Source organism: Gymnodraco acuticeps, unplaced genomic scaffold (assembly GCF_902827175.1).
Source record: "Gymnodraco acuticeps unplaced genomic scaffold, fGymAcu1.1, whole genome shotgun sequence".
Lineage (NCBI taxonomy): Eukaryota > Metazoa > Chordata > Actinopteri > Perciformes > Bathydraconidae > Gymnodraco > Gymnodraco acuticeps.
In genome coordinates this window covers 5,692,869-5,712,601 of record NW_022990042.1, presented here as the reverse complement: position 1 = coordinate 5,712,601, position 19,733 = coordinate 5,692,869, and the positions used below count along the sequence as shown (strand labels likewise).

The 19,733-nt window shown below is 39.1% G+C and overlaps 1 protein-coding gene across 1 annotated transcript in view; it reads right to left on the bottom strand.

Annotated features, from left to right (window-relative positions):
* Positions 1-1,314: 1,314 nt before the first annotated feature.
* LOC117545432 (pinopsin-like) overlaps positions 1,315-19,733 on the bottom strand; it is a 117,950-nt gene continuing 99,531 nt past the window's right edge. The window contains exon 5 of the mRNA XM_034215205.1: positions 1,315-3,036. Coding sequence (XP_034071096.1) covers positions 2,755-3,036 — 282 coding nt within the window. The 3' untranslated portion in view covers positions 1,315-2,754. The remainder of the gene's footprint in view (positions 3,037-19,733) is intronic.

Below are 19,733 nucleotides of genomic sequence, written 5' to 3'. Positions count from 1 at the left end.
TGGGTCAATCAAGTTCATTTGTCATATCCACAACTGGTTGCCAAGACTATGGTCCAGTCAGTGTTATGATAATTCACTTCATGTCAACTGTTGTAGTAAAACGTATTTACCCCAAGTGTGATGGTAATTATATAATGAATTTAACCGATTCACTATTCCCCGTTATTCTCGAACACATGGATTCATTACAATATCCATCACACATGATTTACAAGTTATTTTTGTCAAAGCTCTCCCAGTGGAATTACATCACGGTCAAAAACACCACAACGCTTTGTGCTTGGCTGCTCTCATCTCTGTGTTGATGTGTAATTTTTCTTTCACCACAACTTTCTCTTGTTTTTTAACCAGATTTGAGACCAAGAAATTGAAGATGAAAACAGGTCTCATTGACCTTGGAAAGTTGGCACTGTTATATCGGACAATTAGGGCAGTTAAGTGGTCATGAGACTCCCCTTTTTTTTTACCAGTGTGTGAAATTACAACTTGGGATATCTTTGTAGTAGTTCCAATTTAAAAGAGGATCTCCAGTGAAGGAAAAAAACCCGTCTTGTGACCAGGTTAGAGGTAGCCTGACATTTAACATTCCCTCTGGAAAACCAATGTGTATTAAATAGGGTAATTTCATAAGATGCTGACTACCTCAGGTAACCTTTTTATAAAGCCTGTTTATATATCCATATTGGTCCTGGGAATTGTTCAGTAATTATATTCTTTCTTAAACTTTCAAGTGCATTTTGAATGATAACGCTCTTATGTCCTCTTAAATGTTTATTTACCTCTCAAGCCTTCCTTACTGAGAAGGCACATTATACACTTAATTAATTGATTTTTTTCAATTACAGACACGCTGCAACTACATTAGCCGGCAAATTAAGCTAATGTTTGCTCTTTGGCTGAAAACACTGTTTCAACCTAATTCTCTAAGGTTAAAGATGACCTGTTTTAAAACAATAACCATTTTCCTTTAATTCAAATATTCCCTAAATTGCGTCATAAGTTATATCATGCTAAATGTCTCAGGCTGAATCTGAAAGTCCAGGCAGAAAAGTTCCACTTTGTCAACAGTTGATGATAAAGGAAGAAGTTGAGGGAATAAAGAGAGCATTTCTCTTTTATATAAGTATGAATATATACATTCTAAGACCTGACTAGTATATCATTCTAACATCCAGACATTATTTACCCTTATTACTCTGTACACTCTGTACAGCAAACAACACTTAAATACTTCTTTAATAACAACCTTTATTTTTTTTAAATAGATGTTCATCAAAATAAAGCACAGCATTGATTTAGATACAAAAACCTTTATTGAACAGCTCTCCTCCAAAACATTTCACAAGTTTTATAGCTTTGTATCAACTCATGTACAACAATGTATACAAGGTCTTGACAGCACATAGAAAACAGTTTGCTAAAAGTGGATTACCAGTAAATCACACACACTAATTAGGCAGTAGCGAAAAAGTACCACACCACTGATAGCTTAGACATTCACTGACAACACGGCTTTAAAAAACTTCTTTGTATTGCAAAAGGGAAAAGTGTCAAATGAGTTTTGCAGACAGACAGAAGCACACACAGAACAAAATGATTCCATCTAAAGCATATTTGTTGACTCGAGTAAAGTGTTTTATTTTGCAACACTAGAAAATAATTCATATTGGTCAGGATTGTCTTTTATACTTTCTTTTTTCAAAGCCTGACTGTGTGCCAATGAGCAAGGCACTGATCTGTTAATCATTGTTAAATAGTCTGTGAACCAGTTCTTCAACACATAGTACACCCTGCGCTTTGGGGTTTGGTCACAAAAGTAATATCAAATATATAACAGCCCTCAAAATGTGTGTTGATACACACATTTAAAAAAAAAAAAGCAAGTTTAGTATCTGTATTAGTGCTAACCACTGAACATTATGTGACACTGTATATTTCCAACCTCTATTGCATCCTGCAACAGTGCACATGCACGTCATTATTGAAGGAACTATACAGTAACTCTCCAACATGCACCTATTTCACTAACCCTAGGTCAATATCCCTGGTGAAAGTTAATGCCCTTAGCATGCTAGCAATGCTACTTTCAATGAACCACACATTTAACTAGTTAATCAAAAGATTATTTATGCGATTTAAAGTGACAAGTGATGAATTAAAAGGAAAATGACGGGCAATGAATAAAAAGCTAAAACACTTATACTTAAAAAACAATTCAAGTACATTCTCATTGCTCAAATATTTCATAATGTTGTCTACTTTAGGAAATACTTTGAAATGCTTAAGATGACAAACAACATGTGTTCTTTCTACCTCACTTTGTAACCACTGCTACAATCAATAACCAATCAATACAAAAATACATCTTATCCATTCTGAACTCGGAGTAGGCTACATTTCTCTCATGCCATAGTCAATTCTTTACCGAGCGTAGATATTGCACAAAAGATTATCCCTATAAATCGTTTTCTCCTACCATAACAGTGCTTTATGCAAACATGTGATAAGAAATCCTTAAAATGCCTAGAAAATACCATGTTTCCTTTTTATCTGCAGAGATCTCTAAGCTCCGGCTGGTTTTATATATCGACCAAAGGCAGTACAAGATTTGCCTCTGTTACCGGTCCATTCCATCTCTAAGCTGTCATAAAGCTGATACAACAGCTGCAATAAATCCACCTGATTTGCTCGGATACGCCTCTCCATGCATCAGTAACATCATTTCTCTCATGATTTCTCTTTGGGAATTCGTGGTTATAGCCAATCACTGGCAATCGACACTTCGACATGTCTGTTGATGTCTGAAGAAGGGGCTTTGGTGATGTCAACGGTTGGCTCCACAAACGGTCCAAGTTGGGGCCCGGAGGCCGCCGGATGGCCCAGGGAAGCCACCATAAACAAGAAGTCATTGGTGCGGCGGGTACCAGTGATTGCGATCCCCCTCATGGCCTTGGTGGCAACCTTGGAGGAGCTCTTTATGCTGGAGCCTCGTCGAGGAACCTTACATCGCAGCAGGGCTTGGAAACATCTGTAGAACTGGGTCAAGCAAAGGACAAAGACTTGATCAGAAATAGATTGTTCTCTCCCGAAATCAAGTGAACCAAGTTACTTAATCCCTTAATATACTGTTTTTCAACAACATATTATAGGTCTCAGAAATATACAAAACATGTCTCTGAAGTGTTTGGCTCGAAATACCAAACAGATCATGAATTGCAGCATTACCCATAATCCCCTCTGTTTCAGCCCTGTTTCAAAAGTGCTGATTCTCTGTCAGTTACTTTAGATGAAAATAAGGAGCCACTCCCCACGCCCCTCTGAGAGATATTTGGTATAAATAACACAATGGTGCTCTAGGAGGAGATTCAGGTGATAAGGTGGGGGGTGTTACATTGGTTGGTGATTGGCTAATGGTTACACAAGCCAACAAATCGTTATGACATCATAAAGTAGCCAAAAGCTGATCAGCTCATTTTCAGACAGGTTTATATAAATGGATCAGGACAAAAAGAGAGAACATATTTTTTCCAGAATCTCTTTACACAGAGGGGACACATGTTGATGTACAATTCTACACTGTATCTTAAACTGCCACCAACAGTTAGAAATGTTTCCTTTAAATTCACTTTACAGCCAAGTCTTACGGTGACATGGTGACCCGCTTTGTGCTGGTCTGCTCAGCATTTTAATAACATAATAAATGTCCAGAAGTTGATTGGATGTCAATCAATAAACACACGGGTAGGTGGGGTCAAGGGCTTGCCCACCTGTCACCATTCTCGTCGCCTACATAACGCCCTACTGGCACAAAACAGAACAAGCCACCGGGATGCACTTTTTTGGTGGAATATAGTGAAAACTACGACAAAGAAAATGAATATTTACGCATATGTGCAGCTGGTGAAGGGCAATTCAGAGCTTTTTGTGCCATTTTATAGAGTTTTTATTTCAATCGTGCATTGAGGTGAATCTGATTTTAAGCAACAGACTACAGTGTACATACAATAATTTATTTTTACGCTTATGGATCAATATAAATTGTATTGTATAATATTGTCCTACATGTTGCAGGTTGGCATCTGGTCCACCTTGTCTAGTTTTAAAATTACTTTTAACCGTACAACTTTAACAAAATGGCACAGGTACCTGCTCTGTAGCTGGAAACCAACTTAAGCACTTTTATATTCAAGTAATGAAGCCCATTGTGCTTTTTACAGCACAGCCAAATAACCCCAGCATTCAAATCCTGCCCCTCACAATTGATGTCAGTGTTCCTGATGTAGTGTGTCAGAAAAGACTGGGGGGTTGGTCGGCATGCAGAACATCTGACATTTTCTCACAAAGCAGAACTGAAATTACCATTTTATTATCTATGGTCTGGATTTTGTTCCAACTAAATAATAATATTTAAAATGTTGTCACAGACATAGAAAACGTGTCATTGAACCTGGGTATTGAAGAATTTGTCAATCTTTTTTTGTTGGGCATATTGCTTGGTTTCAACTCTGCAGCTGTGCTCTTACAACTTGGCAGCTGAGTAATCTTCAATATTACAATGATAGCCACTGTGTATTACAGTTTTAGTCTGAAAACATCAAGGTTCGTTTTTGGGCTCAATCAAACAAGCATCACTTGTTTGATCAGCATAACAAGCGTTACCATGTATCTCGTTTGCCATTTTTAATACCTGCTTAACACAACCAAAACAATCGAAAATAAGTGTCACCAAAGTATAAGCTGAATTGTAAACTTTAATATTTAAGTTGATTGTGATCCCTCAATTAGCAGCAAGATTTACATATCAAGTGGCAGTTCATCATGCAAGATTTTACATCCTTCATTTACAGCTGATAAAACCACAATAGGATGCATTTAGATTGACATTTCATTGCAAGATTTAAAAGACATTACTATAACCATATTTCTTCAAAGTTATGGCATTGTCACAGTGATTACACTTCAACCTCCAACAATGCTGTTTTCCAACCAGGGTAGAACACATGAAAATGTTTTGAGGAAAGAACAGACGGGCTGTCTCCAAGGCACAGAGGGAAGGCATTGAAATGTATACCACCTGTCAGGGAATGATAAATAGTGAATGGACCCCTGGATAGATTTTTCAACCCAAGAAACAGATCTGGAAGTGTCAGGATTATGATTTCATGAGGATCCTCCTGTGTTTCTCCAACCTGCACATAACAGAGCCCCCATGGTACCTGGCTCAAAGTGCAAGTATCTGCTGATGGACAGGTGGGGGGTTTCTGAATTATTGAGGATGCCAGCAGTAGGTTGAAGGCATAACAATGCATTCAGGGTATTTGGCTATACTTTAAATTCCAGGCATTTCCAGCCTAGACATATTCACAACTCAGACAAGCACTGGAACAACATTTTAAGTCCCTTTCCTCAGCTCTTGGTAATGTGAAGACGCCACTCTTGAGTAAACGTAGTATACTTAGTATACGTACATGTTCAGGTATACTTATAGTCTACTACATTTTCTCATGAGCGCAAAACATGCCTAATCTGTTTCACAACTACTGGTCACATAAGAAAAGTAAAAAAAAAAACATAAACAACATTTATGAAAAGTTTAATTTGTAGAGAAAGACATCAAAATAGAGACATCAAGACAATAAAGTGTTGCTGGATACATAGAGTAATCAAAACAAATGTATAAAGAAACAGGAATCATTGTAACAGTCAAGAGATGTGATGTTAATTTGGGCTTTTGCTGAAAATCAGTACTGTATCAGGGGTTGAAAGCATATCGTCATTCTACCATTAGCCCACATTGTTATCATTGTCATTATGGGTGAAATGATATAATCTTGACCTCAAGTGTATTACTCAATATATGTTGTATTTAAATTGTTGTTGCTGCTCATAACTTGGTGGAATGTCCATTTTTGATTCAGGTGCCTCCTGATAGTTCCTGGGATTCATCTGATGGTGAATGTCTGAGGAAACAGGTTACTGCATTTTAGTTGTAAGTAAAAGACAATGTGCCCCTTCTTTTGAAAAGAAGTACCACAAATGTAGGCGGGACAATGTCCATAATCCTTTACGCTACAGCTCCTCCCTTTGGTATTTTGTGAAAGGAGCAGACATGAAGTTTTAAAACTAAAAGTATATTATTATAACCTGGTAACCAGTAAAAAGGATGGGATGGGGTGAAGCAGGAAGATCACGCAGACTGCGTGGGGCCTCACCTCGTGGAGGGGGCCTCATCTTGCTGAAGGGGCCTCATCTTGCGGAGGGAGCCTCAACTGAGCGTTGACGCTCGCGAAACAGAGGGCCTCATTATCGAACTTTGCATGGGGCCTCAAGTTGGCCTGGGACGGCCCTGGGGTGAAGACTGGGGAGATTAAAGTATTGATACTCTAACAAAACTTCTGGCAATTGCTAACATGATAGCTCAGGTATGTGTCTGTTCAATTCAAATACCTGTAGCCTTATCCCTTAAATGACAAAAACCAGGTGCTTTTCGATTGAAAAAATCTCCCAAACATGAATTTGTAACCTCACCACAAACTCACTTTGTGACTGACTTGACTCGACATTGAATTTCTCCCGCAAATTTCTGTCTGTCAAATGCTGGGTGCTTAGAGGTGCGGAGAGAAGGGCAGACATCGAGAAATGCCTCAGCACATCAACAAAGACATTTTCCTCACAATGAGAAACTCAGTCCGTCCATAACCTATTGGTCATCTATCAGTGAAGGCTACACAGAGATGTAAGGAAACAAGACAATCAACGCCTCTCAGCGGTGCTGATGCAAACTCCCCGCTCTCCCACAGGGAGATGGAGACAACAGAAAAAAAAGGGGAAGTGAGATGAGACACAGGGGCATCAAGGCTAAGGTCAAGAGAAAGGTGAAGGCGATGACATATTAATAGATGAAGCATGACAGACAGATGCACTGATGGAGTGTTTCAAAGAGAGATGACTGAATAGTTCACCAAACACCGGTCACATCATGTTTGGGTGATGCATTTCGTTGGACGGATTACATTTGTATGTTAGGTGACCGTGCACAAAGATACAATCATGAGCAGTTCACTCACATTCGCTCTGTGAGATAAGTATTGTTTGTTTCATAAAAGTCCAACATAATCTCAACATATGAATGCATTTGGCAACCTTTTTCATTTTCAATCAATGATCAAATCAATCATTTTAAACTAGTTTTGATCTACAGTCCTCTAACACTTCTGAGAAATGGATTCAGCATCCTCATTAACTCTCCAAAACCACTCCAATAACATCCAAATGTGCTAATCTTTTTTTGAAATATTGGGGATATAGGTGATTATGCTAATGTATGCTACTTCACTCAACTCGTGCTAATTCACAAAATTGCCCAACATATGCAACTTAGCACCCAGCAGTTCCTATATGCCAGAGACTCATACTATACATTTCAACATAACACTTTTGTGAACTCAATACATGTGGGTTTACAATAGGACTCCATATGCAGGCAAATAGACTATTGACAGAGTTCTTTGTAAAACTAATATCCAAAACTTTGCAGTGCTCTCACCACAGTCTGATATGAGTTCAGTTGCAGACAATCACTAACACTTAATTGAGTTTAAGGGATCTAAATGAAGTGAATAAATGGCAGGAAGCATTTAGCTTCTTTTTATAGATGTCGGCACATAACCCACTACTTAATTCCACGATTGCCTGACTTAATTTGATCTAATAAATTAAACTCCCGTTCTTTTGAAGTGTACGGCACACCACAGAGAGTAGAAATGATCTGGGAGCTATAGCCGGAAAAATAATGAGCATCACAAAGGAACTTGTGAACAGAATGACAATCAATAGATTTCCTCTTAAGATGTTCTGGCACATTCCAATTCTGTTAAGGCCCTGTCACACTGTCCCGAAATTGACACCCGATGGACACACGATAAAGGAAATGTTCAAATTCGGCTGTGATCGTAGCAACATCGGGCCATTCGTGAGGGCATCTAAGCCATCGTATGACCGCCGGTGGAGTTTCTCAGGCTCCGGCAGCAACTTCGTGAGCGGCAACTTCGTAAGGCACTCGTGAGGGCATCTTGTCAAATCGTGTCATCTTCGTGTTATCATCGGTGCATTCACCCTCACTCTGATCGGGGCGAATGCCCGATGGCACCGATGATAACAAGATGCCCTCACGATGGCCTTACGAAGGGCAAAATTGACACACGAATTCAACACGAAAATGAACCTTCGCAAGGTCCTTCGGCAATTTTTTGGCATGCCAAAGATTTTGCCACCGCTCACGAAGTTGCTGCCGGAGCCTGAGAAACTCCACCGGCGGTCATACGAAGGCTTAAGATGCCCTCACGAATGGCCCGATGTTGCTACGATCACAGCCGAATTTGAACATTTCCTTTATCGTGTGTCCATCGGGTTGTTTTATTGCACAACAAAATCATGTAAATATATGATGTAAATAACCCAATTTGTGTTCTGTGAAACTAAAAAGGATATAATATATTATTTTGAAGGACAGTTGACAGGAAGTTGTTGTTGTTATGGAAACAACATTACGGAGAAAACGTAATATTTTCTACATATAACGACGGATAAAGTAAAGAACAAAGTCTGAAGATATCAGTACAGTATCATAGTACTGTAACACAATTGTTTTTGGTACTTTCATTGCAGTTGTATGTCTTAAATGTAATGTAAATGTTGCCTTTGTGTGTGGTTCGGGGCCATCTTCGTGCGAAATTCACAATTCCATATTCGTGTGTCCATCGGGTGTCAATTTCGGGACAGTGTGACAGGGGCTTTAAGGGCGGCAGTGTATTTTTATGTATATCAATCATTTCCACACTGAAATCATCTTTCTGAAATGATAAAATAAGCAGCTCCCTGGCAACCAGAAATAAATCCAATCTTGTTCTGTTTGACGGTGATGGTTCTCTTGTACCGTATATGTCGTAGCTGCTAAATTGTTCTGCCATGTGGTAAATACTCGTGTATGCTGCTCTTGCTCTTTTGCACTTTTTGCATATCATGTATTTTGTTTTTGCTATGTTTGTAAAATGTAATTTTCTTAAATGTTTTATGTGAGGGACTGCAGATGGAAATTTGCTCAAAGCTAAATCTGGCACTGTTACGCTTGATACATTTGAATGTTTTAAGTGTTCATTACTGTCCCTGCCAAATAAACGATTAAATAAAAATAAATTACAACACTCTCTTTGGAATTTATTTATAATCACATTGTTAAAAGTATGCATTGAGTCGACGTTGGCCCTTTGGTTTTAATAGTCGAGAACCTGAAGGAGAGCCAACTTAGGGACTGAAATATTGTTCCATTCCTTATCTAGTGAAAAGACATTTTATAAGGCGTGTTTAACAATGTTGTGAGTTTTAAGGTGGCAGGAATTAGGCATTAAGCTCGTTAGATTTGTCATGTTATTGCTGCTTTGCCCTGTATCTGAAGCGACTGGCTTTATAACTTTATGATGCGTTATCATCTGTGTAATGGGTGATGCTGGACTGACTTCTTTAGACACTGATGGAATGAAATTGGTCTCATCAAAGCCACAAAAAAAAACAGTTCAGCCAATGGGTTCAACTATAGTCCACTCATTCAGCCCACTGTTTTTGTCAAGTTCACTGTAGAATGCTTCTTGTCAATAGAGGTAGGAGAGGAACATGGTGTTATAAAACAGACTATGGGGCCTAACCCTAATGTTCGGGACAAATTCGGCACTACAGATAATCACCTCTTAAACGCAACATGTATCTACACACACGCCCATCCACAGGTCCTAAAGAAATCACAGCCCTGAACCCAAAACCCCAACCTAACCTAACCCTTACTCAGCTTTCTTATTCCTGCATTTTACTTAAACAAATTGTATGTCTCACACTATATTTTATTGAACTGTTTTACTTTCAATTTATTTTTACCTTGACTATAGTGTATTTTGGCCCCAGGACTTAAAATGTGCATTGCCAATTTCTGTGTAGCTTTTCTCATAATGCAATAACCCGTTTGAATCATTGAGTCTTTGAACTAACCCTGCCAAAACCCAAATATATCAACATATTTGAGAGCCTAAGAACAGAATGGCCAGGCTTTTTACACAATTAACTTTAAAGATTTTTCGATCCTCAAAATAGTGATTTATTTATTTTCGTCAATAGACTTCTCAACCTTATTGCAACTCCAATAGACAAAAGTGCAGAGTAATATTAAGTGTAATGCCAAAGGGGTCAATACAAATATGGCCCCATTATACATGTTTCAATTTAAAAATGTGATCATCTAATGACAATGTCAGGCATTTCAACTTTGAGGTAAGTCATCCCAAAGGCTCTAAAAACTATTTCCCAAAAATGGTTTCCCATTTAGGTCAAATGATGATTAAAGTTCTTCTGAAAACTAGTTTATAAACTGCAGTCAAATATGCCCCAACCGCTCCGTCATGCCCTAAGCCAGTGTTTCCCAACCGGGGGTACGCGTACCCCTAGTGGTACGCGAGGGAACTGTAGGGGGTACGTGGAATTCCAAGGTGACAAGTAAAAAAAAAAATAATCCCGTCAAAAATGATAGTGCGCGATTTGTTTCCCTAGGGAGACAATAGTCTGTGGCACGCACAACCGCGCCAAAATCCCACAATGAAAACAGCTGCTTACCTGCAGCCAGAAAAATACTGGTATGTCTGCACTATGGATAAATGGCTGAAACATCCGCTTGCTCTGGATTCAGGCCAGGGTTCAGAGGAGCCCGCCGAGAAACGTAAGAAAGAGGCCAAACTGAAACCAAGGCAGTACAGTGAAACATATACAGGGATGCAAACTTGTTACTTTTCGGCGAAATTCGCCGTTTTGAATCCAAAATAGGTCGTTTGTATGATTCATGTAGATCTGCAATAAACATATTTTTGGAGTATGGGGGGGGGGGGTCTGGGAACCGGAGTAATCTGCGGCCGCGAGCTGTTATGTGCCATCATGACACGCATGGTGTTCTTTTTTTATATATATTATAATGAAGCGCGAGCTGTGTGCTCGAGTCTTCCTGCCTGTCGGCTCTGCTCATGGATGTATAAGAAGGCTCTGCTGCTCCGCGATGAGGGTCTATCTTCAGCAGCTACATTACCTGCGTTCGTTAATATTAACTGTGGTCCGGAGTAGGGGTGGGCGGATCGATCCCAAAATATCGATACCTCCGATATTACGTTACGTTTCAAAATATCGATACTAGAGCCAATAGGATCGATACTGTTATACTTTTTTTCTCGTCTCCTCTACTCGTCAATTTCTTCAAAAAACTATGTGCAGACGAACACAAGTATATGCTCTTTTATTCTCTCTCCACTGCTGTCCTCTTCTCCTCGAGGCTCCCTGTCTGAACGCCGATTATCAAGCTGACTGACAGCAGCCAGCAGGGCAGGACAGCAGCAGCCAGCGACTCGCGAGTGCAACACACACACGCGCATGATGGCTGAGAGAAAGAGCAGCGTTGTGTGGAGCAATTTCACAACTGGCAATTAAAACTTAGCGAACTGTGATGTGTGCAAGAAGACAGTTCGCTACTTTGGCCACTTTGTATTGTTATTTTTCATGTTTGCACTTTAAATTTGCAAAAGTAAAACGTGTATTTGTCTATAAAAACTGTCCTGTCTTTATTCATGAAAATGAATTCAGATTTAGTCTATTTATGATGATTTCAGCTCAAAAATCATGTCATGCAGCTCTCCCTTATATGAAAGTACATAAGACGCTTTTCATTAAAAAAAAGTATCGGTATCGATATCGGTATCGGCGATACTGGCCCTGAAATACTTGGTATCGGATCGAATCCAGATTTTGTGGTATCGCTCACCCCTAGTCCGGAGTCACTGTGGCACAGACTGGACCGCTGGTGAACAGCTGTTAGAACGGGCCGCTCATGTGTTCAGAGCAGAGCTCCCTGTCAGAGCGGCAGAGCGTGATGTGCACTGAAAAGTTTTTCTGTCGCAATATTATCGTTGAGCTAGCTAGCTAGCATACATTGTCACTATGTGCTAACGTTAGCTTTAGCCTTCGTTTTCTAATAGTTTTTTTCATAGGCTATAAACGGAGGTGGTATAAGTATATATCTTGTACTTGAGTAAAAGTAGAAGTACCCAGGTCTTGTACTTGAGTTAAAGTAGAAGTACCAGAATGTAGGAACAATCCTGCAATCAAAATATTCCTCAAATAAAAGTACAAAAGTATTATCATCAAAATATATAAAGTAGCGACAGTAAAAGTAGAAGTACTCAGGTCTTGTACTAGAAGCACCAGCGTGTAGGAATACTCTGTTACAGTAAAAGTACTGCATTCAAAATGTTCCTCAAGTAAAAGTAGAAAAGTATTCTCATCAAAATATAGTGAAAGTAGCGACAATAAAAGTAGTCGTTGTGTAGATTGGTCCATTTCAGAATAATATATATGATATGTTTTATAATGATTGATCATGAAAGTGTTCTCAACGCTGGTAAAGGTGCAGCTAGTTTGAATGACTTTGTATACTGCAGGGTAGCTTGTGGATTTACTCCAGGTGGAACTAAAGTCTGATTTAACACTTGGTTATATTTCACATCATTCATCCAGATCTGTGAAGTAACTAAAGGTATTAAATGCATGTAGTGGAGGAAAAGTACACCATTTACCTCTGAACTGTAGAGGAGTAGAAGAACAAAGTAGCAAAAGAAACATTGAAATACTTAAATAAAGTACAAGTATCTCAAAATTGTACCCAAGTATAGTACTTGTTGAGTTTGTGAACTTAGTCACTTTACACCAGTGGCTATAAAGATAGAAAGACTAAGCCTTGCACAGAGGCATGAAAACACATTTTCAAAATGCTCAACAGTGCTGCCAAAATTATAAACTGACTGCTACACAATTAAAATAAATGCTTTTATATATATTTATATTAGATGTGACTCTTTGGCATTTCTGTTCTTATTACCACTGCTGCTTTAGTTGTTCTGACTGCTAAAATCATCTGTTATTCCTCATTTTAAAGCCGATATTCCGTGGGGCTCGGATCCTTGTCACCTTTTTCATACCTGATGAGTTTGCATCCCTGATATATATTATTTGGATTAATTTCTACTTCTGCGGACCCACCGCAGCCTCAGTGCTTCTTTTGCGGTGAAGTCCTGGCTAATAGTGCGATGAAGCCAGCGCATTTACAGAGACACCAGAGCACCAAACACTCGGGAAGTGTCGATAAAAGTGAAGAATTTTACAGACGAAAGCTGTCGGAATTTAAGTCGAGCCAGACAGTAATGATGAAAGCCACGAATGTGTCAATGAAAGCACTCGAGGCATCTTACGCCGTGTCCCTGCTTGTGGTTAAATAAAAAAAACCTCACTCTATTGTTGAGGAGCTCATTCTCCCTGCAGCGACTGCGTTGGCCGAAATGATGATAGACAAGAAAGCAGCCGAAGCACCAGGGGCGGATCTACCGGGGTGGCATGGGGTGGCAACTGCCACCCTAAACAATAGCCTTGCCACCCCAGCTGCCACCCCAGTTGGCATCTTTGTTTTGAAAGAAAAGTTGTTGCTCATCGGACATTTATGAGAGAAAGTCTCTAATGTCCGAGTGCAAGTGAATGCAGCACAAGATTCACGTCATGTAACCCCTCCCCCGGTCCTGGCGCGAGAGTGGAAATATGATTGGTGGCGAATTCATTTGAACGGGATGGCGCAAAACGAGAAGCGTTTCGGACTCAAGTAGACTGAAGGAATGAGGTATTTGCGGTCTACACTGACAGAGAAGAGAATGTCAAGTTTGGCTGTACTCAGCATTGAATCAAAACGCACTAAAGCTGTTGATCTTAATACATTTGTGAGGCGTTTTGCTGAACAAGATAGTAATCGCCGTATTCAGCTGTAATAGACATGCCAACTTGATGCTCTGCTCACGGATGACTCGATGAGAATAACAAACTGTTAAGATGATGACCTTGTATGCGTGTATATATTTTTTTCTTTGAGGGGATCTGCCCCCAAAAAACAATTTTAAGTCCTGAAAAAGTAAAATAAGACGGTGTGTAAAACTACACTGCCCAGCCAACAGAAAGTAACCACTTTGATTGAACTAGGCCAGTAGGTAAGGACCTTCCACTGGATAATAACTGCAGCGATGTTTTATCTGAATACACGTTTTTTAACCCTAACTGATGCAGTTAGTCACTTCTTTAATGTTTGTTCTTTCTGATGTAAAGTCAAGGTTGTAACTGTATATCAATAATGATATAATTACTTGTTTTTCAAATTTGAAGGAGGGTGAGCTAGCATCTTGATGAACATTCATCATTAACTCCTCCAAAAAATATAGTTTATTCAATAATAAATGAATATGTGAATCATAACAGTTCTTTACTATATCTGTAAAGCGTCTTTGAGCACCTGTAAAAGCGCTAACAAATTAAATCTATTATTATTATTATTTATTATTATTTATTATTATTTATTATTTATTTATACAGCTGATAGGAATAATATGATTGTTAATAGTATCATATTAATTCAGACAAACATCGATGAGACAGTTAATTAATGTACTTATTGCAGCAGTCTGCATAGATTTGGTACCCCTGCTGGTCTAAGAGTGAGACAAACTCATTCAGTTATTGTTCAGTTAAAATTCATTAAATTGCGTCTGCCACCTTATATGTAAGGCTTTACTGATGTGCCACAATAATATCACCTATGTGATTGAGTTAAAATATTAATATTGTGGCTTTCCAAGTTAACATTGATTGTAGGGGTGTAACGGTTCACAAACATTTCGGATCGGTACGTACCTCGTTTTTAGGTCACGGTTCGGTTCGGTACGTTTTCGGTACAGCAGAAAAAATGATCACAAAACATTAAAAACATTTTTTTATTATTATTAAACTGTGACTAATGTATTCAAATAAATACAAAATATAGTAAAATAAACATTAAGGTGCAGCATTTCGATGAACTGAAATAATCTGTATTTGAACTGTACTAGTACCTAAGCAGCCAGCTTGACATTAGGACTTGCTTGTCATTGTATTTTCATGTTGTTTAAAGAAAGATTAACTTGTCCACATTGCTTGCTGAAATGGCAGATCTGCTGGCACTAACAATGTCTCCTGCTGTGGAGAACACCCTCTCTAGGGACAGAGGTAGCACAGCCAGGTAGCGCTTTGCTAACATGGCAACATAAGGATACTTGGCGTTTGTAATAGCTTTGGCTCGGTCTGAACTTTCTGCGAGTAGTGGAGGCTTACATGCTAGTGGGAGTTGGGTTTGCACTTCAGTCTTTTTTCTTTTGGTACCGGTGATATTCACATTCGGGTGATGCCTTTTCAAATGAGTGTGATGTATTGCCAGCCGCGTAACCAATGTTAGTTGAACAATACCGACAAACAGCTTTGGTTCGGTCCACCTGTCTTTGTCCGTCATCCTTGTACGTAACTGTGAAACCAAAATGTTCCCAAACCGGAGACTTCAATGATGCTGTAGGATTTTCAGCTCAACTTTATCTGCGTTCGCCATTTCGACAGTTCCTCAAATTACTGACTACATTTGAACGCATCCCTGTGACCAGCTCTCATAGTATGCCTCTCATCCAATGAAATTACTTGGTCGCTCTATGATATATACCTGAGATTACTTCCAGAAAGTTGTTCATGTTCTCAATATTTTTACGTTTAACGCTATATTCGTTCGGTACACACGTGTAGCGAACCGAAGGGCCCGTACCGAATAATTTCAGTACGGGTACGTGTACCGTTACACCCCTAATTGATTGATATGATTGCGATTTAAATCAGCATATACTTCTGTCAGGGGATGCCACCCCTCAAAATCTCCTGCCACCCTCTTGCCACCCCATGAATATTTGTCTAGATCCGCCCCTGCGAAGCACTCAAGAAAGTTCCCCTGTTGAATAACACCGTATCCCGTCGGATCAATGATATGTCTGTTAATATAATTGGACAAGTGGTGAACAAAATAAAACTAGCCGGTCAGTTCGCTTTGCAGCTGGATGAAATGACAGATGTGAGTGGAGAAGCGCAGCTCCTGTCCTTCGTGCGTTACAAAGATGCGTCGGACATAAACGAACATATTTTATTTTGCAAAACGCTGCCAGGAAACACAACTGGGGAACAATTGTTCCAGGTTATCGACAGCTTCTTCAGAGAACATGATCTGCAGTGGAAAACCTGCAGCCACATCTGTACTGATGGAGCAGCTGAGATGACGGGGCGCGTAAAGGGACTTTTTGGGCACGTAAGAAAGGTAAATCCAGACATTAAATGGATGCATTGTATTATTCATCGTGAAGCACTAGCTAGCAAGAGGATGAGCCCTGATTTAAGTGCTGTTATGGATGATGCTGTGTAGATGATACATTTCATCCAATCTCGGCCATTGAATCACAGGCTGTTTGAAACTCTTTGTCATGAGAACGGCACAGAGCACGATCAGCTATTGCTTCACACAGACGTGCGCTGGCTGTCTCGTGGGAAAACGCTACTGAGACTTTATGAACTTCGCAATGAAGTTTTTGTGTTCTTGACGGAGCATCTGCATCCTCTTGCTGTGCAGCTTGAGGATGACACGTGGGTGGCGCGCCTGGCATATCTTGCTGATGTGTTTACCAAACTCAACGAGCTCAACCTATCACTTCAGGGCAAGGAGTCACATATCCTGAAATTGTATGACAAAGTTCAAGGATTCACAAAAAAGCTCAAACTATGGGAGAGTAAATATGATGAGGGAGACGTGAGCTGTTTCCCACTACTCAATGCCCATCTTGCCACCACTGATGTTGCCAGGGGTCCAGTGGTCAAACTGGTGCAAGCACACCTGTCCAAACTCTGCACTGATTTCAGCCATTATTTTCAGGACATTGAAAATAAGTCAGAAAGACTGGATTGGGTGAGGAACTCATTCATTGTGAGTGAGAGCAGCAACAGCCTTCCAGCAATGCTGCAGGAGCCTCTGATGGAATTATCATCTGTCAATGACTTCTCAGCATATGCCATCTTCAGACCACGGTCTGAAGATGGCATATGCTGAGAAGTCATTGACTGAGTTGTGGTGTGATGGAGAAGGAATATTCTGAACTGGGAAAACATGCACTGATTGAACTTTTGCCATTTGGTTCTACTTATTTGTGTGAGGTGACCTTCTCAGCTTTAACACACATCAAAACCAAGCAGAGGAACAGACAGGATGTGGAGACCAGCTGTTTCCACACTGCCTCCAGAACTATCAAAGCTTATGAAAGACAAGCAAGCTCAAGTGTCTCATTAAAGCTCACATGACTGGTGAAAAGAAACTGCTAGGCCTATACTGATTCTGGATATTATTTTGCTAAGTGTTTTGTTCCTGAATTAAAGTTTAAATGCCTGTTTAAAGGGGACTTATTCAAAGGGGCTCCATGGTTTAAGCCTAAATGTTACAAGATATATATATATAGCAAAGATAAGTTGATTATTTTGATTTCATATGTATTTATTTGATTATATTATTTATTTTCAAGGCAACATATTCATTTTTATTTATTTGTATTGAGTGATTTAAGTTAAAATTAAGAAAATGCCTGAGAATTAGATGTTCAAATTAAGGAGATGAAATAAAGTTATTTTCATTCAATAATCAGTTACGTTCTACTTGTGAAGGATCATCAGCACGTATGAGTGAGGGGGTACTCATGGTATGACAAAAGGCTCAGGGGGTACACAAGACAAAAAAGGTTGGGAACCACTGCCCTAAGCAACCAACCTAATAAAGTCTTTGTCACAATGAAGTGGAAACATGTGATCTCCCAGTCAGAAGGGCAATAATGCTTAGCAATAAATGGATCTTCCTCAACCAGTTAATGAGCATAACTACAACACAATTATTTAAATATAAGCGAATTACTGTTTGTTTCCCAATTACTGAATATATTAGACAGAACACACAACAAGCTTCTCTGCTTTGACATGTCTGTGCACCAAGCTTTTTCTTTTTCTTTTGAAGTTCTTGTAGAAAATAGCACAGTCATTCCAACTTAATAAACTGAATACTTATATTAATGTATTAATATACAGCAGGGGTGTCAAACTCAATTTCATCACGGGCCACATCGGCATCATGGTTGCACTCAAAGGGCCGGTTGTAACTTTAAGACTATATAAATATACATATATAAATATTTAATATATATAAAATAATGTATTATATTACATGATTGCATTGGATGATTATCGGATAGGGTAATTACTTCATAATTAACTACGTCTGAAAGCAGAAGTCTAGGGGAAATAATTGCAAGTCTCTTCAGTGCGCATGTCCCAAAATGATTTAAAAAGAAAAGCCAAATAAAAAAAAAAGAAAAGCAAAACTGAGTAAAATCCTTAATGCAATTATCCTTTTTTTTCAAAAGCCAACTTTCTATTTTAATTTTGGTGTGAATACCTCCACATAGGTCTTGTGTATATTTACTATTTGACTTAATTAAAGTGAAAGTATCCAATCCGATGTATTCAAAGGAATAATAGGTAGAATAATTTGTTACTAAATGAATCAATAGCTGCAGGCCCGATGTACAATTGGAGCCCAAATTGTGGTTTGAACTTGAGCGAAGTGAATGCAAACAGTAGTAAACTTTAACCAAATCAATTATTTGTGCAGTGATGGACTAGATCACTCGTTAAATCCCACAGCCTGTTAAACTGTCAGTCATGATAAGGCAATTCACAGCAATAAAATGGAATGTGAATTAATACAACATGTCAGTGTGTTGGACGTATCATTTATGAGACTGATCCTCAAGACCATAAGCAGTGTCATCTTAAAAATATTCTTAAATACAGGTGCGACATGTTTTTTTTCTTTCTGGATCAACTCTGGCTGAATCTGGCTTTAAAGCTGCTCTAAAAAGTTATATAGCTAAACTCATAGTACTTACTAAAATAAGAGTACAAAAAATACATTTGTACAGTGAACTGTAGCTGTAACCATTAAAACATTTCTCAAAGACACCATTTGAATGTAAAACCATTATATATGACTTACACATTTGCAACAGTTTTTGTCAGAGAAGCTGCCATTTGGTCTCCGTTGACATACAGCATAATCCACCATGTATTCACACATTCATTCATTCATTAACAAAAGGTGATTCAGTGTAAATGTACCCATAATACAGTGCATTCACCTCACACTTCATGTTCTCCACGGTTCATTGTGGATGGGACCCTTCCACAGCAGCTGTTCCTTGTATCTGTACAGCATTTTTAGTCTTCAACTCGCCTCAACTCACAGTTTCGATAGTAACGGGCTGGGAGGAATTGAAGACTGAAAATGACATACAGGACATTCAGTGTCCTTTTTTTCTCACGCTGTCATGAGGTCGATGATGTGTGGGCTGCAAACCGTCCCTGTGAGGTCAGTGTGCAAAGGGGCAGGTGGCGTTAGTAGGAAGGAGTGTGAGACGGAACAGACAGGTGTGCAATTGACTCTTGGACCTCAACATGACGGAGCAAAATCTGGAATTGGTTGTAGTTATGCGATTGTTTTCCAACTTTAGAATAAAATAACTCCCTGCAGTGAATCAGTGAGGAAAGTTTAAAAGTCAAAGCAAACACGTTGGAGTCTGTGATCAGATTAACTCTCCAATATACAGTACCAAATGTAATTTTCTGTAAAGTACATCAAATCCCTCCGACTGACTCTGGAGATAATACTTTATAAAAGCTTACAC